This window comes from Mastomys coucha, unplaced genomic scaffold, assembly GCF_008632895.1.
Source record: "Mastomys coucha isolate ucsf_1 unplaced genomic scaffold, UCSF_Mcou_1 pScaffold13, whole genome shotgun sequence".
NCBI classification, from domain to species: domain Eukaryota; kingdom Metazoa; phylum Chordata; class Mammalia; order Rodentia; family Muridae; genus Mastomys; species Mastomys coucha.
The window spans coordinates 1,726,670-1,738,997 of record NW_022196895.1 but is presented as its reverse complement, the minus strand read 5'-3'; the positions used below and the strand labels follow the sequence as shown (position 1 = coordinate 1,738,997).

The 12,328-nt window shown below is 43.1% G+C and overlaps 1 protein-coding gene across 22 annotated transcripts in view; it reads right to left on the bottom strand.

Annotated features, from left to right (window-relative positions):
* Svil (supervillin) overlaps positions 1 to 12,328 on the bottom strand; it is a 202,556-nt gene that overhangs the window by 57,605 nt on the left and 132,623 nt on the right. For 13 of the 22 annotated variants that reach the window (XM_031364880.1, XM_031364879.1, XM_031364877.1 and 10 more), the window contains 2 exons: positions 9,908 to 10,517; positions 1,284 to 1,367 (listed from right to left, as the gene is read on the bottom strand). In XM_031364880.1, coding sequence (XP_031220740.1) covers positions 1,284 to 1,367; positions 9,908 to 10,517 — 694 coding nt within the window. Of the gene's footprint in view, positions 1 to 1,283; positions 1,368 to 9,907; positions 10,518 to 11,623; positions 11,788 to 12,328 lie in introns of those variants that run through there. The other 9 variants (XM_031364884.1, XM_031364889.1, XM_031364893.1 and 6 more) reach the window with 3 other exon arrangements.

Below are 12,328 nucleotides of genomic sequence, written 5' to 3'. Positions count from 1 at the left end.
CCCGTTGCTGCTGCACCCTAACTAAAAAGCAACCTAAGGAGAGACTGCTAGTTGTTGCTTCTAATTTTTAAATATTTGAGAACAAAACTGAAAAACATGTCAAAAGCTGCAGACAGCCCCTTCCCATCTTCGAGGAAGCTGGTCGCCTTGCCTGCTGCCCTCCCAGCTCAGGGCTTCACCCTTAGAGGAAACAATGGGCTGCAGGGGACTGTGCCACCTGTCAAGCGTGAGGCCTCGCATTTGGTCCCCACCACACAGGAAGGACCAGTGCCACAAGGTAATGAGGCTTTTGCAGAGCATATGACTTCCTACTTAGCAAAGAAGGTGCATTCATCAGTATTAGCACCCATGAGTGATCTCTGAAATGCCACTCTGTGCGGTGTGAGAGAGAGAGCCATCTGACCGGAGGTGGTTGCTGACCAGGTGCAACTTTCAAAAAGTACACAGAGCTCTTGGGACAGATTTCCTGGGAAACTGTACAACTTTCATTTCACTTAGAATGAGTGAGCAAAAGTGACTGTTTATAATGTACGCATTTTAAATTGTGTTGCTTAGGCCTCCTTTGACCTATCAAATTCATAGAACACGCTCTGCTTTCAAATAGAGAGCATCGTCAGTAGACTTCATTATGAGTGTTAGAAAAAAGCACCCTGGCTGTAGCTTTCTGAGACTAGGCAGCACTGGAGGGTACTGTCAGAAGACAGAGCTGCAGTTAGGCCCGCACCCCGCCAAGTCCCCCATGGAATGTGTGGTCCTTATGTGAGTCGATCTCAAGAGAACAAAGTAAGTATTAGAGACTCAATACATGGGACCTTTGTCTGGCCAGTGACTTGTTCATTCTTAATTCTTCCTCTTTTCTCCATCATGAAATGATTGGAGTTTTTGTCTGCTATTAGGTCACATGCCTTAATTTAACTATTGAAATGTAGCTACTGGTTTAGGAACAAGAAAATTAAAGCTGGTGCAGAAAAGGGATATGGGCAGGGTAGGGTGGCCCCAGAGGAGGTGTTCATTACTGGACCCTGTTGGCAGTTGTGTAGCGAGTTGGTGAGAAAATGAACAAGCAAGGAAGTATGTTAAGTTAAAGACAAATGAACCAGGAAGGAAAATAACATCAGCATGGGAAGGGCAATCCAGGAACACAATTAAGAAGCAGCTTATTTTGAACACGTGGTTTTCAGAGGCATTGCAAAGAGGAGCATGACTGTTAGTTAAGTGTGGTAGAGCAGGAGAGGTGATGGGAGGACAGAAGCATCAGCCACACACGTTCAACCTGGATGTACCTGGAAGGCCAGTTGATAAGTGAAGGTGTATCGCCTTCAGAATCTCTCTGCAGAAACCACTCATGTGCGGGCTTCCCTGTACTACTGTGCACAAGAAACACAAGTTTAGCACATTGCTATAAAATGGAGGTGCTCACGCCCTCGTCATTTTTACTATGAGCAAACCCCAGAGGTTGCTTAGAGATACTCAAGCTAGCTTTTGGAAAGACATTAAGTACACGGTGTGTTTACAGTTTAAATTTACTTATTGGAAGGTTTTGGTCATTTGGCTCACTACAAAAAGCAAGTAGTGAAAATAAATAAATCTAAAGCCACAAGAGAAAATGGGTTTTAGTCACCAAAATAAGAGTGGTTGTAGTCATACTGTTTACACTTACAGGAAGCTGGAATTAAAATAGAAGGAAACTTAACTTTAAGTTCCATGGAGACACATGGGTAAACAGACAAATGTAAAATGTGTCCATGAAAAAAAATACACACCAAAGGAAGGAAGTAAATAAAAAGAAAGTTGGCCAGAGTGAATCTTTGTCTGTTACCCAGTTCCCTTCTATCTTTTTGTATCAGTTACAACTGTAAATTTGTAACCTGGCTCACTCAGGCAAATGTCTAACTTCTATAAAGCAGAGCATTAAAGACTCTGAGAGGGACAGGTAATGGGAGCAAAGCCCGTCCTCCTAACCAGGAACAAGTCTCGCATCGTGAAGACATCCGATTCTTAACTCAGTCAGACGAAGTGCAAAATGGAATGTCTCACAGTCATTAAAAACCAGGCTGAGCTACATATGATAAACTTTACAGGCAAGGGAAGCCCATAAAGGTAAAGGAGCCACAGGAGGGAGGATTAGCCACACCACAGGCCAGATGTTCTCATTGAGGATTACAGAGAAAACATAGGAAGCCTGCCCTAAATTCATGCAATCAGCATGGATGAACTTAAACGGCTGTTACTCCTGCCTCAACCTCCCCAGTCCTAGAATTACAGGTATGAAGTGTCACTGCACAAACAGGAAGTGGTGATTCGCATTGTGCCCGGGGGAATCTGAGCTTCGTGTGTGCTATCTAAGCACTCTACCAACTGAGCTACAATATCCAAACTTAGAATTAATTTGGGAGGTGTTGGGAGTCAAGACCCTGTTGTGCAAAGGGCACTTCCACTGGGAGAGGACTGTGGAGTCACTGGGGGAGAAACAAGGAAGCAGAAACTCCAGGTGAGTGGATTAGCTTTTGATGTGTGATTGGCCAGTGGGGAACTGTATTCCCAGGAAGTAGAACCCCCTCCCCCATCTGTAGCCAGCCAGAGCTACCCAGTGAGATCTTGTCCCAAAAGTAAAAAGAAGACAAACACAACCTCGTGACAGCAAAGTCTCACGCAGCTCTGAGTACAGGAGGGTGGGATTCTCCCACCTCATTTAGTTTAGTTAACTGATGAGAGTTACCTGTATGGGAGACTGCTCCTGTGCACACAAGTGTGGGTACAGCAAAGGCCACACTCCTAGACACAATTTACAATGAAAATCTCACATGCATACATTGGCTACTATATACATTACAGGCTGACATTTCAGGAAATATATCCATATTGAAGTCAATGGAACTGCAGTAAGGACAAAATTAAATGAAAAACAGAAAGACAATGAGTTAAGCACTTATTAGCAGCAGAATAGCAGAAGATCCCTCAGATGGATCTGAGATCTGCTTCCCATGCTCCGCCCCGTATCCAGAGCTAATGGGACTCAAGGCAGGATGAGTGCCAGGCACTACAGTTTACTGTAGACATCTCTACATGCCATGGACAGATGAGCAGCAACCACAACCACGAAGACCTGAGGGTCTGGAGACTGTTTCAGGACTCGAAGCTCTCAGGAGGAGACAGATGAGCAGACTGTGAGGGCGGAGTGTTCATCCGCAGTCTCTGCTCTACCTTCATAGACCAGTATATGTTGTCCTTTCATCTCTGAATAAGGCAACCAATAGGGCAGATGCAAGCTCACACTCAGTCTAACAAGGTGTGTGTGTGTATGTGTGTGTACACCTGTGCATGTGTGATCTGATACATGTTTACTAAGAGCCTGGTATATACAGAATACAAAGCTGGATTAGTTCTGAGAAGTAACGAAGCCCAGTCAATCTACCAAACTCTGGTATTGAGGTAGGTAAGAGAGATATGTCCATAAGCCTAGGATTGCAGAGGCAGAGATGGGTAGATTTCTCTAAGTTCTGCAGGCCAGCCTGGTCTACATAGGGAGTATCAGGCCAGCCAGGGCTACAGAGTGTTACTGTATCTCAGGGAAGCGGATATGATTTATTTGTGTGCAGGTGCTCAGGATGAGTGCTGATTGGGCCTTAACCCACAAAAGGCAGCTCTTCTAAGGTCAAGTCTCATCTGCTCTCCACGACGTCTTTCCTGTCAGGTTCAAGCACTAAGGGAGCTGCCATCTTGAAGATGCAGAGCTAGAGGGGGTCTGGAGTACAATGATAACAGGTAACAAACAAAGCTTTTCTAGAGCGAGCCTGCTCTCAGAACAGGGGGCCACGCTGAATTTCATTCTCCTCCCTTTAGTCACATAACACACTGAGAATGGGGGGACAGGTGATGCTCAGACACACAGCAGCTGGAGACCCCCAGGAAAGAGCTTCTCCATATCCACACACAGAATAACATTATTTCTCAATAAGGAAATACAAGTTGCATAAAGCACTGACCGAGAGAGTTTGGGATTCGGGATCTTGGTAGGAGCAGATGTTCGTATTTTTTAAAGGCCGAATAATCCAGAAGATCAGCCGACATGTTGATAATAATACAGGGTTACTGGTTTAAAAGTACTGGCAGTTTTGCTTCCACAGTCACCCTTGCTGAATTCACAAGCAACAGACCACCTCAGGAATAGCCTTCTTCAGATGATGCAAGGGATGGCTGGGCCTGATTTACCGCCTCACAATAAAATGTGCGCCAAACCTGGGTATCCTACAGCATCTATCCCTCTATCCAGCATGCTACTTACAAACCTTCTCCATCATTTTATGGAATACTAAATAATCCCAAAACAAATGTATCACATGGGTAAGCATTGACCTATAGCTATTACTTCACTAGTAATATTTCAGGGTATTCCTGCACAAGGAAGTAATATCAAAGTTATCACATGAAAACAGAGATTAGATTCTTCATTTTCTTAGCTGGATGTACTTTTTCTAAGTAAGCATCTGTTGGGTTCTTTGCTCTTTACACAAAAGATCTGGGGTTGGGGTAGCTGGCGAGTCTGCTCAACAGGTAAAGGTGCTTGCCACCAAACTTGCTGACCTGAGTCTGATGGCCAGGCCCCAGATATTGGAAGGAAAGAACAGATTCCTACAAGTTGTCCTTTGACCATCACAAGCACAACATATATCATACTCCACACTTAGGTTTTATTATTATATTTTATTTATTTATTTTGCATGTTTTATTATTATATTTTATTTATTTATTTTGCATGTATGCAAAATAAATAAATAAAATATAATAATAAAACCCAAGTGTGGATGCTTCAATCCCACTTGGGAGAGAGAAGAAAGCAATCACAGGGGGCCGAGGGAGGAGGGACATGGGTGAGAGGGGGAGCAGGAGGGGAAAGGGGAACAGATCAGGTATTAGGGGGAACAGAAGTGAAGCTCTGAGGGCCAACAGAATGAATGGAAACAGGCCACCTTGGGAAGTAAGAGGTGGGGGTACCCTCTAGAATGTACCGGAGACCTGGGAGGTGAGAGACTCTCAGGAATCAAAGGAAGGAACCTTAGATGAAATGCTCAACAGTTGAAAGGGAACTCCATAGAGCCCACCTCCAGTAGAAAGACAGGACATCAAGTGAGGGATGCAGTTGTCATCCCACAGTCAAAAACTCCGACCCAGAATTGTTCCTGTCCGAAAGAACTGTAGGGACAAGAATGGAGAAGAGACTGAGGGAAAGAAGATCCAGTAACTGGCCTATATTAGGATTCATCTCAAGGGGAGGCTCCAAGGCCTGACACTATTACTGATGCTATGATGTGCTTACAGACAGGAGCCTAGCATGATTGTCCTCAGAGAGGCCCAACAAGCAGCTGACTAAGACAGATGCAGATACTTACACCCAATGAATGGACTAAAGTTGAAGACCTCTAGGGTTGAATTAGGGGAAGGCTGGAAGAAGTTGTGGAGGAGGGCAACCCCAAAGGAAAACCATTAACCTGGACCCTTGACATCTCTCAGACACCAGGCCACCAACCAGGCAGCAAACACTAGCTGGCATGAGGCCTCCGGACACATATACAGCAGAAGACGGCCTGGTCTGGCCTCAGTGAGAGAAGATGCACCTGATCTTTGAAAGATTTGAGGCCCAGGGATGAGGCAAGGTGGGATGGGGTGGGAGCATCCTCTTGGAGACAGGGGAGGAGGAATGGGATAAGGAACTGTCAGAGTGCACACTGAGAAGGGGATAATAACTGGAATGTAATAAGAGATTAAAGATAATTAAAAAATAATAAAACAAAAATATGTACAGAATTTCCTTTTATAGTAATAGCTAAACTACAGGAAACACTTTTACTATGAAATGTGTGTTTCTAGGCAAGACACTGCTCTATAAAATATGTGGGGATGGCTCTCTCTGTTTCTTAGTGTCGAATTCTTGAGTTCTAACACTGGACAAAGGTCCCCAAAATACTTCCTTGGGACTTACAGAGTCTAATTATGTCAGAGGCTGGCATCTAAGCCCCTGAGCCCAGATGACCGAGTACATGATGATAGACAGCCATGGGTCTTATAAAACTTCAGCACTGTTGGATTCCTTCCAGTCTCTCTGGGCTGGTCTCCTAAGCAGACCTTGGGCACAAGCTCCACAGCCAGTCCCACAACACCCGGAGGAAGCTCCACTCCCAGGTGCTCTGACACGACAAGGATCAGAGGTGAGGAGGACCCAACATGTGTCCCAACACCGGGAGTAACTGGGACCAGCGGGACTAGGCACACAGGAACTCTGCCAGCCCAGTGGCTTGGGTTCCTTCCAGTCTCTCCTGGTTGGTCCTGAGCAGACCTTGGGCGCAAGCTCCACAGCCAGTCCCACAACATCCAGAGGAAGCTTCACTCCTAGGTGCTCTAACAAGTTCCCAGGATCACAGGATCACAGAGACAGCTTAACTCTGAGGAGTTCTGGCACAACCAAGATCACAGGAAGGACAGGCTCCAGTCAGATTTAGCAAGGGCAGGTAGCACTAGAGATAACCAGATGGTGGTGGTGGGGGGGCAAGATTAAGAAAATAAACAACACAAACCAAGGTTACTTGGCATCATCAGAACCCAATTCTCCTACCATAGCAAGTCCTGGACATACCATTACATCAGAAAAGCAAGATTCAGATATAAAATCACTTTTCATGATGATGATACAGGACTTTAAGAAAGACATTAATAGCACCCTCAAAGAAATAAAGGAGCACACAGGTAAACAGCTAGAAGCCCTTCAAGAGGAAATACAAAAATCCCTTAAAGAACTACAGGAAAACACAATCAAACAGGTGAAGGAAATGAGCAAAACCATCCAGAATCTAAAAATGGAAATAGAAACAATAAAGAAATCAGAAAGAGAGACAACCCTGGAGATACAAAACCTAGGAAAGAAATCAGGAGTCATAGATGCAAACATCACCAACAGAATACAAGAGTTAGAAGAGAGAATCTCAGGGGCAGAAGATACCATAGAAAACATTGACACAACAGTCAAAGAAAATCCAAAAAGCAAAAAGATCCTAACCCAAAACATCCACAAAATCCAGGACACAATGAGAAAACCAAACCTAAGGATAATAGGTATAGAACAGAGTGAAGACTCCCAAGGTAATGGGCCAGTAAATATCTTCCAACAAAATTATAGAAGAAAACTTCTGGAACCTAAAGAAAGAGATGCCCATGAACATACAAGAAGCCTACAGAACTCCAAATAGACTTGACCAGAAAAGAAATTCCTCCCGTCACATAATAATCAAAACACCAAATGCACTAAACAAAGAAAGAATTTTAAAAGCAGTAAGGGAAAAAGTTTAAGTAACATATAAAGGCAGACCTATCAGAATTACACCAGACTTCTCACCAGAGACTATGAAAGCTAGAAGATCCTGGGAAGATGTCATACAGACCCTACAAGAACACAAGTGCCAGCCCAGGCTACTATACCCAGCAAAACTCTCAATTACCATAGATGGAGAAAACAAGATATTCCATGACAAAATTCCATGGTGAAATTTACATAATATCTTTCCACAAATCCAGCCCTACAAAGGATAATAGATGGAAAACATCAACATAAGGAGCAAAACTACACCCTAGAAGAAGCAAGAAAGCAATCTTCCAACAAATCCACACAAACCTAATTCTACCTCTTACAATAAAAACAACAGGAAGTGACAATTACTTTTTCTTAATATCTTAATATGAAAATACTACCAACATATCCTAATCAATTGAAATCCAAAAATATGAGGAATTACAAATTTGTTGATTGCCATCCAATGGTCTCTCTAATGTGGTAATTGGAGAAATAGGTCCAATATTGTACAATCCATATACACTTTCATCTTGTTTGTTCGTGACAGTGTCTTGCTGTGTACAACATAATGGTCTTGAAATCTTGCTTCTCCTATCTCAGCCTCTCTATTAGTAGTATTATTTATTTCATGTTTTTACAGTATACTATAATTTTCAGAACAACTTATATATTTCAGAAGTATTTAAATATCCAAAAGAAACATAGACAATTAACTAGGGAAGTGGATTGTAAGAGAACAACAAGAGTGAGACTGAATGTTTTGCTTGACGTTTGTAACTCTTGTATCAAGTTTGAAGAAGAGAACTTTATAAGTAACTCTTTCTCTGAGATGATTTTCCAAATTATCACAGCTAATGAACCAAATTCTTACCCTCACCTAATGTCTGTGCCACTCTCCAAGCAGAACCATTGTTCATTGAAACAGTTGGTGAATGACTTTATGGACAGACCATCTTAATACCTACACCACTTCTTAAATGAATGTAACCTGTTCTCTGTGGGCTGAGAATAAAGTCACTCACTCAAGTCAAATAGCTTTGACCATAGCAGGAAATCTGTATCCAAAAATCGAGCCTACAATTCATTTCTTGGTGCAGCAGAACTGTCAACTCTCAGCTTAGCTACGATGGAGGTAAAATCCTTTGGTGATGTGAGGGTCATTGAAGTACAGCCTTAATACAATGAAATCCAACGTGTAAAAATTGTTCTTATTTTGGGCTTGTACCAAAGTAAGAGCCAAGATTTTAAACTCTACTAAATACAAATCAAACAAACAAAAAGACTTTATATATTTATGTTCATTTAAGAAAATACTAGTAGTGAGGTATTATTTTGAAATATACAGTTAATATGTTTGGAGTTATTTAAAATTTATATTGAGAAAAATGTATTTTCAGTATTGGTGTAGACGAGCATGACATAAGACTGTTAAATTGATTGTTGTTTTATATCAAACAACTTTTATCATATTTATTTTTATTGTTATAATATTTTATAAATTTTAAGGAATATGACAAAAAGATATTGTAGGTATTGAAGGGGGGTCTCTGGGAGGAGTTGGGGTACAAAAGGAAAACAAGAATGTGATTTAATTCTAGTTACTTAAAATATGTCTTTAAATGTTAACAAATTCAGATAAATTGAAATCATGTAACTTTTCTCATCACAATGCAATAAAAGTTAAAAAAAAAAACAAGGGCTGGAGAGATGGCTCAGCCATTAAAGGCTAGGCTCACAACCAAAACAAAACAAAACAAAACAAAACAACAACAACAACAACAAAAAAAAAGAAAAGAAAACTTCGGCACCTAAAATGTTTGCCTCAGGTTCATCATGGCCATGTAAGATGGAGCAGATGTTTATCATCATGTCCCAGTGATACCAGTAAAAAGATGCTCCCAACATGCACTTAAAATGGATACAATAAGTATATGCTCTCATATGTGCGTATACATATGTACATATATCTGTGTATCACATACAATTATTCCTCCAGAATAAATTTGCTTGACTCTAGGTTTTCAGCCCTTCTCACTTCACCCATGAAACTGTTGCTTTTTTTTTTTTAATTGAAAGGGTTTAGGAATCTATCCAGACATCCAGCCTGACCCTTTAAGCCAAGTATTTAAGTAAACAGTGTTTTAACATGGATACCAATTTCTTCAACTTAAATATAAAAAAAAAACATGCATTCTCTTCTGTCATCTGACTTCTGGGCTTTTGGCTGGTCCTTCCTTCCAGGGCTTTCTCTCAGTTGTGGTTCTCCTTACTGCAGACATATTTATGTAGCAATGCGTTACTACAAATGTTTTTATCACTTAGACTCTGCCCTATAAACAGAGATCCCCTCTCATGTTGTGTCGGAAACACAGCAAGAGTCCTGCATGAGGGGTCTGTGTAAATATCCCCATGCTTGGTTTACAAAAAGGAACTGACTGCGAAGGGGAAGGCGGAAGAAGTAGAAATGGCTTCTAAGCTCTTACAGGATCTGTCTGGATACTATAGAAACTACAAAGTATCTCTGCAGTGAATATCACCGAGGAAGAACAAATGTTCAATGCTTACCTGGCTCGGGCCTCTATGGGCAGGGGTGGGTCACCGGGATGGTTTGGGGAGGCTGGCTGTTGCAGCGGTGAGCTGGGTATGTGCTTTGGAGACCTGGGCACTTCGGGGAAGGCGGTGCTTTGCTCAGAAAAGAAGGCAGAGGAACCATCTTCTCCTAGTAGGGGATCTTGGACTCTTCTCTGGTTCTCCACATTGAGCAGCAGCTCCTGGTCAGATACATTGCTTCCCAGCGGGGTACAGTCCTGGGACACAACCAAGCTGGTCCTGGGCCCTGACTCCATCCTGGAGTGCCGGGAACTGGCATCCTTGCTCTGTTCTTCTTGCTTGTCACTTTTTCCTCGTCTCTCAGTCACATCTGGGTCCTTCCGAGACTTGGCATATCGAGACAAGTATTCGGAGTCAGCTTCCGGGTCCAGGGTCAGCCCATACTTTTCCGCCAGCTGCCGCCTTCTCTCTGCTTTGTATCTTGCGATCCTTTCTGCTTTGGACTCCAGACTGTGGGTGTCCATGGAGCCCGAACTATGGACGCCCGAGGTTTCTGTGCAGTATTTAGAAGTTGTTTGCTTTTCTAGGGAGGACCCAGGAGTGTCTTCCTCTTCATTGGATCGCCCTGTAAGAAGACCACAAGATAAAAGTGGGCCAAGCACAGTTGTGGGTCCCGGAGTCCACCAGGCTGCAGCGCACTCACAGAGGGCCCAGTCCAAAGGCACCATTGACTAGGCTGGCATCTGCCACACACACTCTGCTCAGCTTCTATTCCCCTTCATTTTTATGTTTTGTTTTTGAGTTTCCTATTTCATACGAGGCCAAAAGGCAAGTTAGGATTCTTCTAGAAAAGATAGCAGGCACGAGAACTGCGATTTAAAGGGCCAGGCTGTGGTTTCATAGTGCTCAACAGGGTGACTGCTCTTACAGATGTGGCTCTGCCCAGTTTCCCACACACATGCACACACATCAAAAAGGTTTAATTATTTGAGAACATTTGAGACCCTTAAGTCACTTGCTAGGCTGTGAAATCTATTTCTACACTGCTCTAAGAAACACTGATTTGCTCTTCGTTTGGAGATTTTTTCGGCTGTTTCTTTTAAGTCCACTTGAATGAAATACATGCCTATGTTTACAAGTTTCCAACGACGTCTTTTGAATTATAACAAGATTAACCAGAATTTACTTTTGAGGTTGGAATGAAATGGGAAGAGGAATCCCTTCTTTCCTCGTCTCTTGACTTAGCTCAATTCCTAGTGTAAATAATCCTTTCTTGGTTGTGCATGCCTACAGCACCAGCAATGGCTGAAGCAAGAGGACGGTGAAGCTAAGCCAGCCTGGGCTACATGACTTATGTCTAAAAACTAAGCCCGAATTTGCTCACTATATCTATCTGATGGTTAAGTTATGTGTTATATGAATGAAGACATTGTGAACACAGGGGTTTCTTCCTGGTAGTTTTATCTATTCTTGGCTCTTCGCATAGTTCTTTATCAAAAGTCATGAATGCCAGCAAACTGTGCTGTGAGATCATGGGCCCCCTCTGAAGAGGAAACTGGCTAAAAGAAGCACCTCAGAGCCTGGGTCAGGGCTGGGAAGCTCTGCCCTGAGCAAGTATACCATTGCCTCTGAGGTCAGGTCGAGTAACCAATGTCCATGACTAGGCATGCCCAAGGAAAAGCCAAGTCACACACAGCATGTTGAAAATCAATATGCAATACATTTACACACATGAAAATAGGAGGCCTCTGTTGCATGAATCCTGAGAGTAAAGATCGTAGTCACACGCGTCCAGCTTTGCTCTTCATGTCTGCTTGGGGAAGCCGTCCCTTTGCTGGGCATCTGGACACTTAGTATAACTGAAAGTCACAGCAGGATCCTTCCTCTACAGTTAGACATTTACCAACAGTCTCTGACAGCAGATTCTGTGGTGGGGAATGAGAGTGTGAAGAGACGGACACCATGCCCGCCTCTGGGGGTGCCCCATCTAGAGAGGTCTGAGGGCCAGAATACTTAAGAACTGTATATACACACAATGCCCTGAGTCGAGTGGGGCAGTTGATATTCCTCATTGACATGACTCTCCAGTCATCTTAGAGTCATTTCCAGAGAGGTTTAACTGAGAAGGGAATATTTACCCTGGTGTACGTGGTACCACCCAAGACGCTGGAACCCAGACTGAATGAAAGAGTGGAAAAGAAGCAAGCCAGGGAGCAGCAACAGCATCTTTCCTGACCCAACTGTGGGTGTATGTGACCAGCTTCCTCTCCTCCCCACGCCAACACTATGCCTTCAGGGTCATGATGCACTGTGTCCCCAAACTGTGAGTCCAACTTTTCCTTCCATTAGCTGCTTTGGTTGGCATTTTTAACTGGGTATCAGGTGTCTTATTCTCCAGCACTGCCGGATCATAAAGGAAATGTCTGACATGACAAG